We start from the raw sequence: 23,908 nt of genomic DNA, 5'->3' as shown, positions 1-23,908 counted from the left end.
TCCTTCTGAACAACATCATCAGCACAAACTTTGGGTAGAAGTAAAGTGTTTGAATTTCTCCGCATGTGGTTCACAGCTTGTCCTGTGCACCTCGATGTTAATTGGTTCTTGTTGACCTTAAACAATGATAGGTTTAAGGTCAACAAGAACCAATCAACATCGATTATGAAGACCTCTGTATCTCAGGGGAAGCACAAACCTCTACCCGAAGTTTGTGCTGATGATTTCGTTCAGAAGGACGATGAAAGCTCCACGACCAAAACATCCAGCTCCGAGAGTAAAACTCCATCAAAAACAAATCAATTATGAAACTGTTAAGAAGAGAGTAGTTTGTTTTCTTATCACATGTTAGTTCTTCCTTTAGAGGGATAACTTCGATGGTATTTTTAAAATTTATATTTCTCTGATGATCTTAGGTATAATCTGATTAGCTGTTTTCACTCTTTAGTTTGGTAATTTTGTTGTCCTAAGATCATTAGGTATTACTATTTAAAACAGAGTTCTTTCATTTTGATTTGTAACTTCTATTCGGAATATAAAGTTATCCCGAAATGTCTCATTCTCTTCAACTCTCTCTCTCGTATTAATATGTGATGATTGTCGTTCTGTTGCGTTCTCCATAGTGTTCCTCCTCAATCGTCCACTTAATTGGAAGATGGAATAGGAACACAGTAATGAATATGATTTTGGAGCATAAATCAATTTCCATAGAATATAGAGTACAACTTTATTATTGAAAAACAATACCCACAAGAGTAAGCATTCAAAAAAAATACTCACACCTATTGAAGACGACAACAATAAATAACATTCTCAAGTTATGTTCACTTTATTAATTACAGTCTCACACGATCACAGTCACTTTTGACTAGATCTTGTACAAATGTTAATTTTTTATTTTATGTTGCGATGTGGTCTGTTTGGTTTGTACATAAACCCTGTATGTTTGAAATACATGATTCATATCGCGGAATCTCAGAATTGCATTCTCGAGTCAGCACGTAGGGCTAGACAGGAAGAAAGACTAATAATGACACTAAACTGCTCGTACGGGTTTATGCATCATTGGTCCAGTCGACAAGTCACTGGTCTCTAATTGGCGATATCATTACGTTATATACTAATAGGACATACGGCTACGAGTTGTCTGATTACTTACTTACTTACGCCTGTTACCCCTCGTCGAGGAGCATAAACCGCATACCATTTTTCTCCATTCAACCCTGTCCTATCCATTCATTTCCAGTTCTTTCCAGTTGTCATTCATCCTTTTCATATCTGATTCTATTTCACGGCGTAATGTGTTCTTTGGCCTTCCTCTTTTCCGCTTCCCTTCACCATTCCAAGTTAGGGATTGAGTCGTGATGCAGTTTGTTGATTTCCTCAATGCATGTCATATCCACTTCCAAAGTCTTTTCCTAATGTCCTGTTCAGCTGGAACCTGGTTCGTCCTCTCCCAAAAAACTCTGTTGTTGCGTATTTCGCGTAAACAATTGTACATTCTTGACGATGGATGTAGTAGTTCTCCACGTTTCACCTCCGTACAATAGAACTAACTGTCTTGACGTTCGTATTGAAGATTCTCACTTTGAAATGAGTTGAGAGTTGTTTTGAGTTCCATATGTTCTTCAATTGTAGAAATGCTTCCCTTGCTTTGCCAATCCTCACCTTTACATCTGCATCCGATCCTCCTTGTTTATCAACGATGCTTCCCAGGTATGTAAATGTTTCTACATCTTCGAGAGTTTCCCCATCATGTGTGATCGGGTTGGTGTTCTCCGTGTTGCATTTGAGAATCTTGCTTTTTCCTTTGTGTATATTGAGACCTATTGATGCAGAGGTTGCTGCTGCTACTTTTGTTGTCTTTGTCTGTATTTGTTCGTGTGTATGAGAGAAGAGGGCTAGGTCATCTATCTGATCTATTCATAAATTCAATTATTCAATCATTATTACATAATTATAATAAAAAATATATATTGAATGAACAGGTCAACTTACATTAGGTGATGTTAAATTTAATATTTCCAACTTATTTATTGATTCACTACTGACTATATTTATTGGATTATCCATATTACTTGGTATTATAGATGATGATGAAAGATATAGATTAACACCAGGTCCAATAGCTGTATCAGCATATTTTGTAAATAAATTACATTTTTGTATATTCCAAAATTCTTGATTATTCGATGAGATATTATCTAATCCTCTGCCACAATAAATTAAATCTGTACGAGCACATGAACCATGATTTGTTTCAATTTTTGTTGATTGATAATCTGTTGTTCCAGGTGTAGTTGTTGTTGTTGTTGTATGTGAATATTGTATTTGTCTATCCCAGATACGTACAAGATGTGACCAGGTGGAACGATGTGCATCTCTAGATTTTTTTATTTTTTGATAGGAGGTAATGAGAAATATATGAATAATAAATAGGATTGTGAATTTATTTATCAATAAGTGGAACTTAGACAACAATAACATAAACGATTGCTTTCTTAGTCGTGAAGTTCAATTTTATTACTTAAACATAAACATTCGTATAAAAAGGGCATCAAATACATATGCGTCACACAAATCTCATTTGATTTGCGTGAGGGTTGTGATACTGCCCAGGTGCCCAAACAGAAGCAGGTGGATTTCATAGGGGGCCACATCCGGAGCCTTTGACCGAAAGATCTGATTCACAAGAAAGTGCAGTTACGTTAGGAGATACAGTCCCATGGTAGTCGATGACCAACGATTGATTCATACGCCATTTGTTCCCTCAGGATACTGGAGCTCATGTGCACCATTGGTTTGAAATGAAGGTTTTCCAACTCCCATAGGTGGACTTCCGTGTCCACCAACCCGGTTAAAGCGACGAACATTCGCTTTTCGTCCTCTCAATTTCGTAAATAACAGTAATGCCACGAGAAGTCAGTGAGTAGGACTTCCCTGTCAGAGGCTATATACGCGTGGCCAGGTGAGAGCGGACTCTCCCCACTCTCGTCCGTACCAGTAGAGGAATACTGTGAACGATTGCATAACTGTGTTTTAAACTTCATAGTAACTTTGAATACATATGAAAACGTATATGAATATATAGGATGGTGTGAAAAAAAAAATCAAAAGATAAATCAGAGAAAATTAAACTTTAGTCTCTATTATTATTATTATTATGATGATGATGATGATGATAAGCTTTATTCAATATTATATTTCTGGTACAATATAGAATTCTCAGTACAAAGTATTTCAACAAGATTCCTTTTCTTATTTCTTGATCGATCTTTGATGATAGGTATTGAGTGATCGTCAGTTAGATGTTAACAGTTCAGGAATCGATATCTGAATAATCTACAAATTACCAACCACCATGATGTCTCTGATAGGGCTATTTTTTAACTTGTACAGGGAAAGATCGTAAACTTTTCATGGACACACTTCAATAGGTTATGCAATTAATAGACATAATGATGTATTAAAATAAACATAAAAAAGCAGGTAACTTGTTGAAATATCTAGATGGCAGGAACAAGTAGCCCAGATATTCAAGAGGACCTTACTATCAGATACAAAGTATGGACAAAGAACCATATACACAATGAAACAATTATTTACATGAATACTACTTACATGAAACAAGACAGTGGATTTGATTCATTCGTTGCAGCGATTATCCTATCAATTTCTAATTCACGCATACTATTATCACCACCATCATCAGGATCATTATTCCGTTGTTGATCACCAATTTCTCCAGGTGATTGTCGATCATTATTATTATTAGTAGTATCACTATTATTATTATTAATATCGATGGGAGCAGATAATTTCATTGTGTAATCTTTCTTTAGTTCATCAAGTTTATTAGTACTACTAATACTACTATTAGTAGTATTAGAATACAAAACATTGGAAATATGTCCTTTTGTATCACGTGAATCAATAAGATTGGAAGTTGAAAGAATCTCTGATGTTTGTAAAACAGACTTGTTAGTATCAGAACAATGAGAATCATTTGTATCAATCTTAGCTAAACGTAAAGCAACGAAGAAAATGAAGAAAAATAAAACAATGGTTCTAAAAAAGGATTCACTTACGAAATGTACATGTTAGTGTACTTCAAGTTATATACTAAATATATGATGGTTAGTGACACTATCCGGTCAGTCAGCTACAACGTAGGACCAGGCACACATATGCATCGGTCCAAGTTGCCATACCTTATTAGCACAACAAGATGAACACCAAATGCATAGTAGTTGATTTAGTGGTGGTTATATATATAAAAAAGATTGTATATAGGGATATAGTACTATCCGGTTACTTAAATCCAAGAATAAATAGAATAGGATTTTTACCATTGACTAACAAAGAAATTCAAAACGTATCTTACTGAATCTCATTGCTACTACAATTACTTTAATCTATTTAGCCATTCAACATGTTAATTTAACTCATTGTGCCAGTATGGTATGACAACTTGAGGCAGTGCACAACTAACTGTACCAGGTTATTTGTTGATTACGACTGACTGATACATGGATAGAACAAGCTTAGTGGACAATCTATGCCCTAAGTTTAGGATTGTAGAGACTTCAATTTTATTGATATTATGAACATATCCAAGTTAGAAAATCACTGAAAACCTGGAAGAACTGGATGGTCGATTTTTTCTAGTATGTGACTCTTCAGAAGCCGGGGTAACTGGTTCAGGGTTTGATTACCGATGGCGGGATCATAGGAGAACATTGTTAAGTAGTCCCAGACTAAGAAGAAATAAACTTTCAGTGCTTCAGGTCTTTAACAATAAATTTTAAGAACGTCCCATGTGATTAATTATGGTATTCTATTTGAGTCCACTGATTTGAAACCTAGTCTAAAGTTTAATCCTGTGGATCCCATTATCTGTTATATGTCCTACAAGTAAAAACCTAGGAACCTATACAGACAGATTCGAAGACAATAGTTATTGATTTTATGGACTAGTGTCATGTTGCCTACTCATACTATTTTGTAGGCTTATTTCTACGTCAGCTAGCAGTAAGCATCTCAGTAGAGAGTAGTTACGTACACGCAACACAAATTCAAACTGTCTCAAACGATGAAGGTTTAAAACCTTACTATTTCATCAATCAAATCAAGTTTGAAATCAACAACACACACTTGGTAGTTGTCTCAAAAAACGTAAACAATGCCTCGGAAAGGACTATAAATATTTCACAATCACCCATGTCTTATACTTTCATAGGTCTGTTAAATGATACAGATCAAACTATTGAGCAAAATGCTTATCCTTTGAAAGACAGGTGCTAGGTAACGCGAAAAAACCCGTTTACTTTAATACAAATAACGTACTAGTATGACGTACAATCAAAACATATTCACTCACGTTGAATAGAGAAGCATTGATTATCTTCGTTACAATCATAGTCTCTATTATCATCCAATTTAGGTGGTGGTTTACACATATAGTCTATATCATTGCATATATGCTTTTTACCTTTGATACGTAGATGATTAACAGTATGTGAATTTTTTCTTTTTCTTTTCATATGACGATAACTAGGACATTCTGAGTTAATTTCATTCAATTCATGATGTATTAAAGGTGATTTACAACTAATGGGACTACCAATACTACTACAACTGGGTGAACTGTCAGATTCATAATCAGATCCAATAGAGTCTGAGTCCTCTTCTTCCTCCTCCTCCTCTACATCTTCATCTTCCAACTGAGATGATCTCGGTGATGATGAAGCTGACGATGAAATAGAATAATATTTATCCATGTGTAGTTTAAGTGAACATAATGAAGATGATGATGACAAGCTACTTGATGAGTCGTAATTATCAGAATGAGATTGTTTCTTCGATCGATCTAATGTATGTTTCTTATGTTTTCTATGATAATTTGTTGATGATGTTGTTAATGAACATGTTGGTTTTATTGCATCCAACATGGAACTAACAGTGATTTCATTAGAATGATCATCTTTTATTCCATGTCTAACATCTTCTAATCCATCTTCTTCAATGGTATCTAAAAGATTTCTATCATTTGATTCTTTCTTTTGAAGCTTTCCATCTATAATGATAATAAAAGGCACAGAATGAAAGTTCGAAAAATTTCGAATGTATACATTTTGACTACTTGTAAGTAGGATGTAAGAGAGGTAAGAAAAAACAAGACCAATTTAGTAGAACTATATACTAGGGAATTTGAACGACTTATCAGTTATTCAGAAACACATGATTAATAGATCTTTTCATCCTGAATTATTCATTATAGTAAGTAAAAAGGCGGTTAGTAGTTAAGGTTAGAACAACAGAATGCTACACAAATACATTTGCCAGACGACTAAATTGCCTGAATAAATCACATCAAGCACGTTCAAATGACAAATAAGTATTTCAGACGCAATCTGTAGACAGATCAAGTGTTTCTGGCAATATGGCTTAAACATTAATGTTTACATTTATTGTGTAGTTTCAAAGTTGAAATCATGAGCCAGTTGAAGCTAGACCATCATCGAAAACCTGGAAGCACTGGACGGCCGTTTCGTCCTATTATGGGACTCCTCAGCAGTGCGCACCCACGATCCCGCACTCGCGAGATTCGAACCCAGGGCCTACCAGTTACGAGCCAGAGCCCTAACCGATAGACCACTGAGCCGGCATCCAACGGTGTCAATGTCTAACTTCAACTGATCCACGAATTATGAGCGACACTTCACCAATTGCCTTCAGTGAGTTGTTATCTCACAACAGACGTGGTTGAACTCCACTGGTCACTGCTTCCCACTAGAACTCCAGGACATGTATCTTGAAGTCAGTCACTAGTGAGCATATGATTATAATCAGAAGGGGATTTGTGGAGATTTCAGTATATTTCAAAGTTGAAATCATGAGCCAGTTGTGTAGTTTTACAGCACATGGATTACTGTTATACACCCCGTGCCATTTACATCCGATGCCCGCACAGCAACCAGACGTCCCACTCCTCCTCCCCATCGACAGCGATTGTTACAGTCAACGCCTCCTCTTCTAGCCCCGCAACGGTGTCCGCAGAATTGAAGCCTCTCCGTCTCCCGTTCGGCAGAGACACCAAAAGTAACGAGCGAACTCAAGTTAGGGACGACCAATTTATAATCAGTTCAAAATTACAGTGTCTTTGTAAATTGTGAAAATCGTACACTAAATACTTCATTAGCACATCTTCTATTACTTGTCATTTACATTCTTCGTGATTCTTCCAATTCCTTACTGTTCTCTTCAATTCAATCTTCTTCTGAAAAACATTATACCTCAGATAGGTGTTACATAATACTTACATCTGTCAACATAAGTAGCATATACCTAAAAACGGGACTCTTCAGTAACAGTGCAAATGAACGGCCTCAATAAAGAAGGTCGAGCAAACGACCTTCACAAACTTAAACGTGAGAGTTTAACCTTTTAGGTCACTGAACCGGCAAACCCATAAACCTTTCATACAGATAGTCGAAGAGTGGCGCCAACGATTGTTATAGAGAGAAGTAGGGTAGAGAACAGTGATGTTCATATGACTTTGTGAGAAAAAAACAGAACAGATCAAATACTGAAGTAGGCCATGTAAAGGGAGAAATGCAATTTCAAAGTCAAAACATAATAAGTAAAATTTTAAAAAAAAGTTTTTTAAAGCTCACCATTAGATATTGAATTCAGCGTCTAAATAACAAAATAGAAGAAAAAAATCAATAATTGTAACATGAAGAGAACCTAGAAAAAAGTGATTCAATGATCAACGGATCTAGTTTTTCTTACGAAAGGAAATAAAAAACTAATCTATACAGGGACATAATGATAGAAACCTATAGGGGTAAAATCACAGCAGTAATACACACTTTATCTATTTAATATGTAACCAAAATGTACCAACATTATTTATGGACATAAATGATGATAGTTTTTGTCTTATATATAGATATCCTGAACTGTATTAATACATCAAGATTGTTAGATTTTCCTATAGCCTACAGTAATTCTTAATTATCAATGATTGAGATATTATTTTAATGAACAACTGAATCTATACAACCTCAGTAGATTGGATAACTGATACACACACACACACAACACTTCAACAATTAACCTATATGGAAAACCTGGAAGCACTGGACGGCCGTTTCGTCCTATTGTGGGACTCCCCAGCAATGCGCATCCACGATCCCGCACTCGCGAGATTCAAACCCAGGACCCACTCATCTCGTGCCAGAGCACTTAACCGACAGACCACTGAGCCGGTATCCAACCAGGTCTGTCGGGAGATATCAACTCAGTGAAGACATTGGTGAAATGGTTTCTCAACTTCGTGGATGGGTTGAAGTTAGACATTCACACCGTTGGATGCCGTGTTAGTGATTTAGTGGTTAAGTGCTCGCGCGCAAGACTGGTAGGTCCTGAATTCGAATCTCGCGAGGCGGGATTGTGAATGTGCACTGCTGAGGAGTCCCATAATAGGAGGAAACGGCTGTCCAGTGCTTCCAGGTTTTCCATGGTTGTCTAGCTTCAATTGACTTGTGATTTCAACTGTATATAAAAAATTAGCCTACACTACGTGACATAAGAATAGACAGAGAGGTAAGAAGTTCAGGTAAAACTTGATATTCAAGAATTTAAATGTTAAGTAGAGCAACTCTGTGTACTACAAAAAACAAACCCACTGACATAGTAAGATAATGTGGAATATCCAGTTATGATCAAATCAAATTACGGTAATGATAATCTGACGTTGTCAAATTTGAACAGATGGAAAATATTCGTAATAAAAGTTGTAAATCAATTAATAGTTGAATACTAGATCAATTAATTGCACAACTGAGTTACACAATAGAACATTTAAAAAGGGCACACATAAATGTAAACTATCATGAAATTGACTGATGTATTGAATTCACGTTTTAACTGATTGATTAATGTATTCAATCGGCCATAACAACACATAAGAAGAATATCACAATGTACAAACACAGAGAACTTAAATTCATTTGGTATTGTTTGTTTGAATATTCCCATTGATTTTTGCGACTGCAATTGATCAGTCTCCTATTGACAACAAGAATCAGTAGCTCAGTGGATAACGCAATGGCGTTTGAAGCGAACGGTACTGGGTTCGAGTCCCAGAATGAACATCAACAAATCTGAGATGCAAGTACATCCAGCTGACGAGTACCAAAGAGGACGAAACGCGCGTCAAACTGGATTCCACTGCTAGCCACTATCCATCTTTGCTTACAGAGAACTTAGTTTATGAAGAGATGTTATTCTCATTAAAGTGAGAATTAAAAACTTTTCATACACCTAAGAATGATAATTTTTAAAGACACGATCATTCTCCTACGTGTTAACAGAGAAAAACAAGTTAATTCCCAATAGAATACGAGGTGATGAATAAAAGTGAGTTTATGAATAGAGACTAGGAGAAATATGTTAAAAATGTTGATAAAGCAGAGCATATTCATCGAATAAGGTGGTTCGAAAAGTAAAACATATGCCCAAACCACACTCCCTAACTAAACATGTGATATTACTTGATGAAGGAATAGATTGCAATAAAACTAGAAGAGACTAAACTAAGACATGACATCAGTTCATGAAGCATTTAACAATTGAACTAATTCATGTAGATAGGCACAGACTAGCTGATTGGGGTTCGAGCGATTATCTTAACTAATCATTAGAGATTTTGGGTGATGTATCTCAATCATAGTCATTTTATTGGTACAAATATGAGTACTACTTCGACTTCTTTTTGCTATTCGACTTATTAATTTCATCTTGTCGTGGTAATTTGAACCAAAGTACATTCGTGACAGATTCTATGCTGATTATGACAGACTAATAATAATTGATGATGTTGTAACATTGATTTTCATTATTGTAAATTAAAGGTTTTCATTAATTTCATTCCTAACGCTTTGAATCTTTCGTTAGTTGGCACATATACGCCTTATGCGGACTGTCCTAATGTAGTCATTATAACATAAGTTTATTTATGGCTAGTAGTAGAACCCAAGACTCGCATCTTGTTCTATCCAGGATTCATCAGCTGGATATACCTGTATCAACTCAGGGATCCAAGTACATACAACTGATGAGTATCATAAAATAGGATAAAACACACATCGTAGCTGACTGACTGACTGAAACTTTCTGGTATCTATTCAACTTAGTCAATAAACAGTAATGACTCGAACAGCACATAACAGAAAATCATTTGATTAAACAGGAAACCAACAACACAGACAAATATTGTATATTACTTACTTCAGATGGATTATTAATTTCTTCTTCTTCTTCTTTTGATGTACACTTTAATTCACCATATTTTTGCAAATGAATACGACAATCCGAACAAAGAAATTGTAATTGTCCCAATTGATGATGATTAGGCTAATAAAAGTATAATTCAAATCAAATAATAATGATAAGTCATATAATATTTTTATGATAAACATTCTGAGATTAGTTGAAAGCATGAGTCAATTGAAGCTAGACCACTATGGAAAACCTGGACGGCCATTTTGTCCTATTATGGGACTCCTCAGCAGTGCGCACGCTTTCAACTATGAAAATACTAAATCTCTACAAAACCCCTTCTGATATTCTGAGATTAATTGATTATGCCCTAATAGGGTATACACTGAAAATTTAAGAAGCAAGATCAAGTTATTTACAACTGATTGATCAACTAAGTATTGCGATCATTGTTATGTTTTATTGATCAGCAATTGATGGACGAATTCTATCAATCAAGTTGTAATATGGTCACTACTAGTCTAAATGACTCGGCATAGTATGCATTATATGGAGATGTAAAGTGGTAGTTTGAGGTTGTAGACAGGAAACTATGTTTGACCTAGACTTAATATTAGTTGAATATCTTGACTACGAAGCTGGGTTATAAAATTGGGATCATTAGTTTCTCTATGATTACAGGTACACCTTACGGACGAATGCTAAAAAGCACAAAACCCAGTCCAAACAAAAGTTCTTGTAGACTACCCTCAAGTGCCCAATGGACTAAGTTATTACATATTAAGTGAGATTAGGAAGGAGAGGAATGAACTTTTCGTGTTTGATCGCGAAAATCAACCGATATCTAACAAATATTGTGCTTGATCATGATTTACTGGACTAACTGACCACATGATTTGGGATTTATAAGTCAGGAGAAGATTGGAAACTTCTAAATTCGGCTGAGGTTATCCGCATCGTCTTTATGTATCGTATCTCTGTACATTCAGACATTATATCTGGTGAGTTTGATTTTAATTGAAACTCTCATTCTACTCTTTAATATTTACCATACCTGTGTTTTTCAAGCGAGATGTCTGACATGTGCCAGACTGAAGACGCTCACAGAGGGCAGTTGTAAATTGCTCCAATTCTTCAAAATAATTTACTGAACATGATTATCATAATATTGATTCTACTAAAGTATTATTGTAAGGTGTTGAATTTGAAGTTTAACATCACAGAGTTACATTGGTTAAATAACGACTAAAAACGAGGAAGTACTGGACAACTCCATAGTAGTGTACACCCAAGACTACTTGCCTAGAATTTGACCTACGATTCGCAAGCTTTGCTGTGAGAGCTTAACTTTCAAACTATTGAGTTTGACTTCATTAAATCTGTGAAACTGTACGACTACCCTCAAATGTCGGTACTGGGGATATTTATCTAAAGTCCGATACATATTTCCACAGTTGAGTAACTCAAAATCAATTAGCGATTTGAAAATAATTGACCGTATTTAAAATTAAATGACAGAAACACTTGAAATGGTTGTTTAAATTTTAAGAAGTCTTTATTGAGGTACGCGTTTCATCCTATCTAAGACTCATCAGCTAGATACGCATCCATTTATTCCAATGTTGATATTCAAAGTATGACTCGACAACAGGATACATAAAACCCACAATATCATACGACATATTGAACAACTAAGTGGCTACCTGAACATAGTAACTTGGTGAACAACACGTTAGAAGTTTGCAAAGAAAGATATTGAGTTCAAGTTCAACTATGAACATTAACGCTAAGATACAGGTCCTAAATAGAACGAAATATACATCCTGGATTCATTCTTTGTTTTCCCTTAAAATGTGAGATTAAAATTGCTTCATATCTTTCTTTCTTCCTTATATACAATCTTTCTTTTATGTATTATCACCACTAAATTAACTACTATGAATTCGGTGTTCATCTTGTTGTGCTAATGAGGTGTGGCAACATTGGACCGATACATATATGTGCCTAGTCCTACGTTGTAGCTGACCGACAGACTGATACATCCTGGATTTCATTATTAATTACAACTATTCAACAGTTGCAAAGTGTTATATAATATTAAAAGAGGATAAATATATTTTGAAATGAAGTTAATTGAAAACTAAATATAAATTATTTATTGTCAGATGGTATTCAAAAGTTAATCCGATTAAATGAATATATATATTTACTACTAAAAAAAAGTAACTCCGCCTGTAGCTCTTCTAGAGTTACTGCTGGTTCCAAGCCCAGGTAAAGGAGGAGGGTTGGGCAGTGGGTTAGCGACCCCATCCCGTAGAAAAACTAACTCGCTAAAAAACGCTAACCAATAAAGTAAAAAAAAAGTAGCTTTCTTTGTTTTCTTCTATAAATCTACTTATTGAACTTAAAATAAATTGTATTTTACTCTAAAACCATTTTTTTCCATACTATACAAATGTGATATATATAATATAACTTTGTAACCGGTATTTTTAACAACTGGAAAGCATTGCCCAGGACAGGGTTAGATGGAGAATACTGGTGTAGGGCCTATGCTACTCCACGAGGAGTAACCGGCGTAAGTAAGTAACCGGTTTTTTTAGAATAAATTAAACATAAACAAGAATGTAGTACATGAGAATCAACGGTCAATTTTATTCTATCTTCTTCTTTTCACATAAATATTTTTACATAAATGAAAAGAATGTAAATTAAATAGTAAATGTTAAAGTGAGAAATTTTGTAGCATTCTATGACAATACTGATCTCAAAATAACAAGTGAGTAGTTATATGGAATCTAGTTCAATGGGTAATGCGCTGATGTTTGCAGAGAAAAGAACCGGGTCCGAGTCCCCAGCAGGATAACGAAACACTGGGGGTACAGATCCGAACAGCTAACAAGTTGCAAATAGAACGAAATTTCTATCTTGAATTCGATTGCTAATTACATACAGTCCATCTATTTCACATAAATTTGTTTTTTATGTTGTTGTTGCTGGCCTGCACCAACTCATGATTTACTGACTAATTTGTTTTTGTCATTTTTCACCTCTTTCCGTCTCTATTCTTCATTAATCAACTATTTCACATACATTTCTTATTACATAATTTTAATAGTTTTGTGATTATTATTTTAAAGTCGATATTATCTAATGTTGACCGACTACTTCCTAAGTTTAACTATTCATTAGAATTTTGATTATACTTATCACTTCTATAAGTATATCTATATTCTTCTTCTTACGATCAATTTATACTTTCTGTCTGATATATGTATAGTTATGCAATCTATTTGACTATGGCCATCAAATGCCCTGGTACGGTCGAGAGTGGGGAGAGTCAAATCTCCCTCTCCAAATGCTCTCACATGGCCACGCGTATATAGCCTCTACCAGGGAAGTCTTACTGACTGCCTTCTTGTGGCGGGGGTTTTCTTGACGAAATTGAGAGGACAAAAAGCGAATATCCGGAGCTTTAACCGGGTTGGAAGACACGGAAAGTTCACGTAGGGGAATTGGAAAACCTTCATTCCAAATCAATGGTGCACATGAGCTCCAGGATCCTGAGGGAACAAATGGCACATGAATCGATCGTTCGTCATCGGCTACCATGGAACTGCATCTTCTTACGTTGCTCCACTGCCTTGTAGAATAGACCTTCAGGTCAAAGGCTCGGGGTGTGGCCCCCTAAGAAAACCACCTGTTTCGGTTTGGGCACCCGGGCAGTATCACATCCCTCATACAAATGAAGTGAGATTTGTGTCGCACATATATACCTGGTGCCCCTTTGTTGATTGATTGTTCTTTTTTCAAAGCATCAATACATTTCCATATACTTGGACGAGCTGCACCAACAAGTTGGCTGAAGCCTCTATGGAATCCCTCTATTACAATGTTCATTTTAGGAAGCTTTTCCCCAACGAAAGGTATATTGAAGAAATTTCACATCACTAAAAAAGTGTTATTCTCCCTTCAATGCTCACTTTTATTAATATGTACTTTTTGATGGTCACCTTTATAAATGTTTAACATTCTGCTTACACCATTATTAGTGTGAACTAACATTATCTGTCGTTGCAAAACTTTTATTCATATATATTTCATAGGAATCGTGAACCAAACTAATTTAAAAAACCGTTGGAGAAATAGAAGTACCAGATGGCTGTTTCGTTCTACTATGGTGCTCGTCAACAGTGAGCATCCACGATCTCTCACACGAAACTCGAACCCAGGACCATCAGTCTTGCACCCGAACGCCTAACTTCTAAAACACTGAGCCGGCATCCAACGGTTGTAATTTCTAATCTCAATCAATCAACGATATTGAGTGACCATCTTCCAAAGTGTTCGGTAGGAAACAGCCTCACACTCGACGCGATTTGGGTGTACCGGTCACAGTTTCTAACTAGAACTCCGGAAATTTCCTCTTGAAGCTAGTCACTAGTGAAAATACTAAGACAAAAAGGCTGTCCAGCGCTTCTAGTTTGATAATTTCATTTAAATTTAACACCCCCATAGTGAAAATCATATATTTATATGTTTTCAATATTCACAATTCTACATTCTATATTTTGTGATGAAAATACTTTACCATACTGAATCAAGCGATTTTTACTAAAGCTGAGGAATGGTACATGCGTAGTTGCCCTCTGACCAATATACATCGATTGAATATTAAACTGATATAAAGCTGATCCGAGTTTGAACAAATGGCTGAAGCTGAGACCATAAATAGATTGAACTATAAAAAAGTACGTCAGTCATGGAAAAACGTTGTTAGACTGTTACGTTTGTTGATCACACTGCATGTTTGAATGATTTCTACTTACATTTAAAAAGTACAGTTAGTACTGAACAGCCTAGTACTATTAGAAATATGAGGGCTGTTATTGATTCCTACTTGTTCAGACCATGGAAGAAAAGTTCTTGAGGTATTTGAAAAAGCTGAATAAAGAGTGATCGTCGTGACCTGAGAGTGTGACTGCAGAGCTTAAGGGAGGACTATTTAGGGTGGACCAAATGTGACATTTTTGAGAGTAGTTTTACATGAGTTATCCTTCTATAATGTTTTACTGTCGGAGATGGAAATCCATGGGACACCATAAGGTTTCCCGTCTTAAAAGCCAAACTATTCTAACTTCTTCTTTGTGTTGTCAGAAGGCAAATTCTGATTGTCTGGAGAAAACGCAGAACTGCCATCAGGCTATAGTACAGTCGGTAGTACGATTTCATCATCGGATCATGAGTTTACTGCTTTTAGTTTTATCAATCTAAAAGCAACCCGCCTGGCATGTTAAGACCTAAACAAGCAAGTGTAGCAGCCAATATAGTCCAATTGGGTCAACATGATATACAACCTCGATTGTCATATCAGAATAAAAGCTATGGTTAGGGAGAAATACAGTAAAATGTAATTTTCGCATACATACCATGGGTGAAGGCGGACTTTCTCCAGTCGACGGCAACTCCACAGCACAATTTCTGCATACTCGTTTACGTAATCGACTAGTTGACAGTGAATCAGCACTTGATGTTGTAGAAACCGGTGTAATTTCGTCTGTTTTCTCACTAGATGTCACAGGCATATCAACATCATCATGCCCATTGTTCGCTAGGTAGAGAATTCAGAAAAAAAGAAAATGTATGAGATGTTTTGAAATGATGTCAGTCACTGATATTGGATACCACTGTTGATATATATATATATATATATATATATATATATATATGAAAATTTACAGACAAGGAGTGTATACACGCCATTGTGATCGATTCTGAGCCACATCACACAGTCTCCAACCACTGGTTACGATAGTCACACGGACAGTAACCAAATAGTCTGCATCTACCAACATGGCTCAGACTAGAAGTCGGTGGCTTCAAGCTCTGATGCCACGTTTTGGTTTGGCCGACCCTAACTTCCCTTCAACTATCTCCAACACTAATCAGCATTGCGCGTCGTGGTAGTCGGTGGTCGGGCATGCGTAATACATAGCCCAACCATCTCAGTCGATGAAGATTCATGACCTCATCAACTGATTTACCATCATTCCCTAATACCCTGTGATCCCGGCAGATGCGAGCAATGAATTGGTAGATGTTAGATTGAAGCGGATATTTGGAGAAATTATTTTACGAGAAAGTATGATAGATCTATTTTTCCTGTATAACTATTAGATACACAGATTATAGTCATCTTTATAGTACTCATATTGCAAGCCTCTGTTGGGTTTATTAATTTTTGTTATACATTTTATGGTCCTTAAATTATCGAACCATTGCTCGTGTATTTCAGGGCCACCGAATTAGCAATTCTGTAGTTAGACATAGAGTATTAGGTAGGAACGGTAAATTAATTGAAGCAATAAATCTTTTGATAAGTCTTGCTGATTTGAACGCTATACTCGGATCCTAAGCTATTCTCGTAACCCCCAAGCTAGAACTACACAGCGACTTGAACATGAGAGAAAAGACACAAAATATGCGAGAAGCACTTTACTCCAAAGGTTCATTTATGTACAGAAAATATAGGGTTTTTATAGTACTTTAGAAGTCCTTGGGTTTGCCTGAAAATTCTAGAATGCTACTAAACATAGTAGCAGTGTAGTAATCAGCCAATCAGAAACTCTACATGTGACTTTTCACTTTTGTGATGTTTCTAGCAAAACTTCTAGTCAAACGCTGATTAGATAAAATGTTTCTTGATGTTTCCTGAGCCTTTCTTGTCTACTACGAGAAATTTTCAGGATTGCCCCAACATTTTTATCGACTGAGATGTTTAAAACATGAATTACGTACACCAATCCATCGACTGCCTAGACAGACGACAATGATCGGTGTACAAATAAGTTGGAAGAAAAGTAGGGGCGAACGAATTAAGATATAGCATCAGTTCATGAAGTCATCAACTTTTAGTCTGGCTCGTGTAGGTAGGCTCAGACAACTTGGTACAGATCCTGATGACAAATACAGAATGAGAGTTTATCACCTCTTTTTATATTCATCTTCTGATTGCCTGTTAGGGGTTAAAAAAGAAGTTCACAGAACAAAAAGGCATTAGATTCTTGCGATCATTATTCACAATAATTGTCTCTGTGTAATTGGTCAACGAGATTATTGACAGATTAACGATAAACTAATTCATAATTATCAGAAGGGGGTTTTGTGGAGACTTTAGTAATTTTATTTAGTCAGGATGATGAGTCAATTGAAGTTAGACCATCATGGAAAACGTGGAAGCACTGGACATCCGTTTCCTCCTATTATAGGACTCCTCAGAAGTGCGCATCCACACCGTTGGATGCCGGCTCAGTGGTCTATCGGTTAAGTGCTCTGGCACGAGGCTGGTAGGTCCTGGGTTCGAATCTCGCGAGTGCGAGATCGTGGATGCTCACTGCCACTGAGGAGTAGTCCCACAATAGGACGAAACGGCCGTCCAGTGCTTCCAGGTTTTCCATGGTGGTCTAGCATAGATCTACTCATGATTTCAACTTTGAAAAATGCTGAAATCTCCACAAAACCCCTTCTGATAATAACAGTTTTTGTCAATTATAAAAAGTAAACAAACATTATCACATTTTTTTTACCTAAATCATTTTGATCTTCAATTTCTGATTCATGATGATTTGGATCAATCGACTCTAATTTATCTTCAGTATTTGATGTTGGTTTTGAATTATTTACTTGTAATAAATAAAAAAAAAGAGATAATGAAATATAGAGAGAAAAGAAAAATTACGATTATTACGTAATAATATCATGAATAAATAAATAAGTAAATACGGTCAGTCATTCAGCTACAACGTAGGACCAGGGACATATTATGCATCGGTCCAAGTTGCCATAAATACGGTGAAACTATTATACTTCAAATACATAATAATAATAATAATAATAAATACGAATATTCATCAAGGTTAGAACGAATAGCTTAACAAAAATTTGGCGCCGAGTATAGAGAAGTCATTATATGTGGAAAAAAAAACTATATTTGAAATAGTCTCAGCGATTCAAATTTAAATAATTCTAATGTTTCGTCCAGCTAACTTGTCTGAACTTCTTCAAGGTAATAATTACCATGACAAATTCTAATCATTTTATTCAGTAGTGCAATGCAGAATCTTTGATAGTAGTATGAGTAGTAGTATCAGATCTTAACAAATTTCTCTTACTCTTTTATTTAGACATAGATATCATGAAATACAAAATTATTTAGAATCATTTAAATAATTTCAGATTGAATTCCAATAAAACTGGAATGAATTCACTTGCTTACAAGTTTTGTCTTGCAGATCGAGAACAAAAAACAGTGAAAACAGAAGCAGCAGCAGCAGCAACAACAAGAACAAGAACAACAAATGAAAACATTCAAATTGTAAACACTTTAATGTCAAAAAAACATTAATTGCCATGCGATCAGTATTTTTAATCAATAAATAACCGATTAATAAGAGAATAGGAGTTTTTGTTATAGTACGGCTTAGAGTGGGGAGAGTCTGCACTCTCTCTCTCTCTAAATGCTCTTTCACATGGCCACGCGTATAAAGCCTCTGACAGAGAAGTCTTACTGACTGCCTTCTCGTCCCAAGGGTGTTGTTTAGGAAATTGAGAGGACGAAAAGCGAATGTCCGGAGCTTTAACTGGGTTGGAAGACACGGAAAGTTCACCTAGGGGAGTTGGAAAATCCTCATTCCAAACCAATGGTGCACATGGGCTGACTCCAGTATCCTGAGGGAACAAATGAAGTATGAATCAATCGTTGGTCACCGTCTACCATGGGAATGCATCTCCTTACGATGCTCCACTGCCTTGTGGATCAGATCTTCAGGTCAAAGGCTCGCGGTGTGGCCCCCTAAGAAAACCACCTGTTTCGGTTTGGGCACCTAGGCAGTATCACAGCCCTCACACAAATCTCATTCGATTTGTGTGATGCATATATATCTGGTGCCTCATTGTACCAATATTTATGTGTTTAAATAAAATAAAAAATATTAGTTTATCTATAGAGGGAATTGAGTTTGTAGAGTGGACAGGGAAAAGATAGAAGAATAGAAATAGAATGCATTATGTACATTGAATATTTGCACCAACTTTATTTTGTCATATATAGTCAGTTAATCGGTCAATCAGTATGGCTCGACTGATTAGTTGATAACTCTATACTGATTAACGATGATAGTGAGTTATCGATCTACACAATGACATCAATTCTCACTGATCACTTTATTACACAAGCCAGTGGCTATCTGAACTCAGTAGCTAAGCGAATAAGGCTACACGAACAGTAATGGGTTCGAACCTCTCAGTGAGCATCAACTCTAGCATATAGGTGTATCCAGATTAGTATGAGTCCTAAATAGAATGAAACGACGCACGTCATGAATTACACCTACTAGCCACTATCCATGTCTGCTTATAGTGTCTGTGACTTATTGGCAATATCGAGTCAATCCACACAGGATGCCCATATGGCAATACCATAATGAACAATTGCAGTTCTAAACATCAATGGGAATATCTAAACAACCAATACATATGGATCTCATTACTCAGATTAATATTATAAAATATTATAAAATACATAACCAATCACAATGACGAAGACGAGATATCCGTCTATCAATTAAGGGACGAGTATACTGCGCAGCAGTTCACTCTGTTCTACTTTACGGCTGTGAAACATGGCCATTAAGAATAGAAGATACTCGTAAGTTACTAGTATTTGACCACAGATGCCTTAAAAATATTGCTCGCATCTGCTGGGATCACCGGGTAAGTAATAGTGTGGTTAGACACATCTTGTTGTACTAATGAGTGAGGTATGTCAACTTGGACCGATTCATAAATGTGTCTGGTCCTACGTTGTAGCTGACTGACTGACAATGAAAGAAGCATTTACTCAAATAAACACACACATACCCATTGATATACATGTATATTGATACATTGAAATACATTGACAAGAGAAAAACTTTTCATATACCAAAAAAAGCGAATGATAAGGAGGCGACACAGAATTATATTAAAATATTGGTAATTATAATAATTAACTAACTAACTAACCAATCGACCAACTAATATTCTTTATTCAGAAAATATATAAGTGTTACATTTAGTAAATAATGAGAACATTGAAAAGAGAAACATCATAAACAATGATAGAGGGCAGTAGCAACAACCAGCGCCACACACACACCCATGAAAACAGGACATGGAACAACCAAAACTATTTTTAAAAAAAAAAACACATATGTACACAGAAAAAAGCACACATTGTATACATTTATATACACAAATACATATATATATACCAGTTGTTTGATGTTGTAATGCATTACTATCATGTTTATGATTATTCTTTTCATATTTCAATGTTAATAATCTTCGTAGTTCATACTCGGCAGCTTTACGATGTTCAATGATACCAAGCCAAGCTTGTTTAGTTACTTCATTTGAAAGGCGCATAGATAGATAGATAGAGAGGATATAATATATATCGATAATTTTAAAAAAAGGGAGAAAAGTAGACACATAGTTATAATAATAATGATGATGAGAGGAAAGTGAGGATGATGTTATAAATAAATAAATAAATAATCCATTGTTAATTAAATGCGAAATAATGCATCGTTTTTGTTTTTGAAGGATTATGTTGAAAGCTCACAAGTACACACACACACACATATATGAAGTCATTCAAAAAAAACAAAAGGAGGAATCACAAAGAAATCATCATCATCCACATCATCATGATCACTATGGTAGTAAGTAAACAATTATTCGTACGAATCGATAATAATAATAATAATAATTCCCAGGAAGATATGAAAACAAAACACTTTTTTCGAGAAAAAAATATACTACTTTTAATGAATAGAATTAAGTAACATATTGATAAGTTCGTTAATCAAGAATAAGAGAGAGTGAAAGGGAAAATAATCATCAGTACAACAAAGAGAACAACACCGATAAGTAGACAAGTACACAGTGAACAATGATCTCTTTAGACTTAGACATCAACACATTAGTAGTCATATAGTTCAGTGTGTGTGTGTGTGTGTATAAATGTGAGGGACAATAGTAGTAGTATTTAATTATCATAACGAAGGTAGATATCGAAATTAAGTGGTTAGATATAGTCGGGACGAAACCTTACTCAACCTGTGCGAAATGATGTCGAATTACTTAGATTAGTTGTTATATTTTAACTTAATCGATAGATTACAACCAACCTTATAGAATAGACAAACATAACATTTACCACCGCTCAGTGATCGATTAATGTAAAAATTTCAGTCATACAGGAGGTTAGTTGCCGCTTGAATAACTAAGTAGTTACGTTTCAGAGTGTGAAGCTGAGTGATACTCACTCGAATAACACAGGGAGCATACCCGGTTAGCATAGTCCGTCGAGGTTGACGGTATGTAGGGATACGTAATACATATCCTAACCATCTTTAGTCAATAAAGATTTACAATCTCACCAACTATATTTGTCTAGTATCTTAATTGTTCACTTGATCGTTTTACGATACACGATCAATCAAGCACCAATAACCAATCTTACGATCTATAAAATTAAACAAAGGTTCAACTATGTAATGATGCATATAATCTAGAAAACACAAATACTACTTCAATAATTTGGCTGGATCATCAACTAGAGTAGTTCAGATTTGAATAAGATCACTTAACCATAGAACCATAATTCTTATCAACAACTGTGCATCAGTGACTGTTTGAAATAGATAATTAAATATGATTTATGTAAAGAATGATGTTATAAGTCAAAATTACACTTTTTGTACAATGAAACTACTAATAAAATCTACTGTTGTTCGTATAAACTTAAGTCAGTCAATCGATCAATCAAACATACGCAACGAAGAACTTATACATGCACCGATTGAAGTTGCTATATCATATTAGAGCAAAGAAACGTCCTATTTAGTGAATTTTAAAAAAATATGTATACATATAAACTTACGAACACAACCACGATTAGTTGGTTTCCGTTTCTTAACACTGACAGAAGTGATATGAGCTTGAGTAGAGAATGCACTACCATTCGGATTATTAGCTGATTCGAAAGGAGTTGTTGTATTGCCACTTAATGAAAATGGGATATGATTGTTATTAGCACCAGCAGCAGTATTACTGGTAGTAGTATCAGTGTTATGTGTGGCTGCAACTACTGCAGTTGCGAAATTCGCTGCAACTGAACTCAGACCACCATGTCCACCACCCCCTACACCACTAATTGATGCTGACGATGACGAGGAGCAAGACGATGTACCTTTCCGCTTCCAATAATAATAGAAAGCTATCAATTCTTTAACAGTCTTGATTGGTTCATTTGTGACAGGAACACCTGTGGATAGACTGCTTTCATCATTACCATTTGACCCTTTCAATGTGGTTGATCCTGTAACAATAACGAAAAGAAACAAAGTACAACATTTATATTGGTAAAGTAAGCTCCCCCCAACCCCCGTAACATTTCATTTAAATTTAAGTAAATAAATGTAAATTGACAGTACAAACAGACTAGATATTGTAACAGAAAAAGATGATTTCACTTATTCAAAGTTATTTCACTCAAAAGACGAGGATGAATAGAGAGGAGTAATAGTTCTTCTCAATTGGATTTTTCGTTGAAGTGCCATCAAAATATCCCTCGTCAAAGTCTCTGGAGGTCCCAAAAAGCGTCAACAAACATTATATCCGATCAGTGCTGAATAGAAGCTTTGTAGAAACATTTAGACAATAAAGAATCACGTGTCACGTACCGCTACTATAATTGCCATGTTTCCAGACAGTTCTTAAAGTTTAAAGTCATTGAAAACTCTATAAACACTTCTGATTTTCTGTAGACAAACTAACCTTAGAGTAAAACTCTTACTAGCATTTCTCACCTTTTCTAAATTAATCAAGTTGTTATGTAAAAGACGTTTGGAGTTATAAGAAGCACCTTGGAAGGCAGTAATAAGTGTTCCAGGAACAGACTAATCGTTTCCATCGTTTCCCTACACAAAGACATATTTATTTATTGTTCCCACAACTTATCTATTTTCGAACATAAAGAATAATGTTGTTACAGAATAATTATATGGTAAATTACATTAACGATTATGAAAATAAGGTCGGATGATTAACGGAGCAAAACAGATATCACCGATGACGATGGGCAATGATAGCGCAATATTGCGAATTGGTTGGAGTTAGATTATGTAAACTGTTGGATACGGGGCTTAGTGTTCTGAGGGTTAAGTGCTCCAAGATAGACCCGAAGGTCATTGGTTTGACCCCTGACGTGTGTGTGTTGTGGATGTACACTGCTGTGGAGTTACGCATAAAGATGAAACGATTGTCCAATGGTTTTTCTCCTTTAGAGTAATTGTCTGACTTAGATCAGTTCATGGTTTAAATGAAACTCTACAGTCGCCGCCACTTCATATTGACAGTTATGTGAGATTAGAGATGAAAATTCGAATTATGTAAAGACACAAAGGAGAAAAATAGTGGAAAAATTCTGAAGTAGAAGTGAGTCAAACACCAGTAACAACCTACTCCAGTATAACTTTTATTGATGATTAAGACAGAGACATAAGTACCTCATAGA

The 23,908-nt window shown here is 35.5% G+C and overlaps 1 protein-coding gene and 1 non-coding gene across 2 annotated transcripts in view; one reads left to right on the top strand and one right to left on the bottom strand.

Annotated features, from left to right (window-relative positions):
* Positions 1-23,908, bottom strand: part of Smp_170540 (hypothetical protein) — a gene marked incomplete at its 5' end in the record, with an annotated part of 51,577 nt that overhangs the window by 11,680 nt on the left and 15,989 nt on the right. Inside the window, 8 exons of the mRNA XM_018794359.1 lie at positions 1,999-2,383; positions 3,622-4,021; positions 5,381-6,076; positions 7,677-7,698; positions 10,297-10,422; positions 15,717-15,898; positions 17,874-17,969; positions 22,274-22,711. Coding sequence (XP_018648780.1) covers positions 1,999-2,383; positions 3,622-4,021; positions 5,381-6,076; positions 7,677-7,698; positions 10,297-10,422; positions 15,717-15,898; positions 17,874-17,969; positions 22,274-22,711 — 2,345 coding nt within the window. The remainder of the gene's footprint in view (positions 1-1,998; positions 2,384-3,621; positions 4,022-5,380; positions 6,077-7,676; positions 7,699-10,296; positions 10,423-15,716; positions 15,899-17,873; positions 17,970-22,273; positions 22,712-23,908) is intronic.
* Smp_tRNA_01720_Gln_TTG.1.1 lies at positions 9,093-9,159 on the top strand. Its single transcript has one exon. It is a non-coding gene (tRNA).

Source organism: Schistosoma mansoni, chromosome 1 (genome assembly GCF_000237925.1).
Source record: "Schistosoma mansoni strain Puerto Rico chromosome 1, complete genome".
Taxonomy (NCBI): Eukaryota; Metazoa; Platyhelminthes; class Trematoda; order Strigeidida; family Schistosomatidae; genus Schistosoma; species Schistosoma mansoni.
Note: the sequence above shows the minus strand (reverse complement) of the source record. Positions and strands in the feature narration are given on the sequence as shown.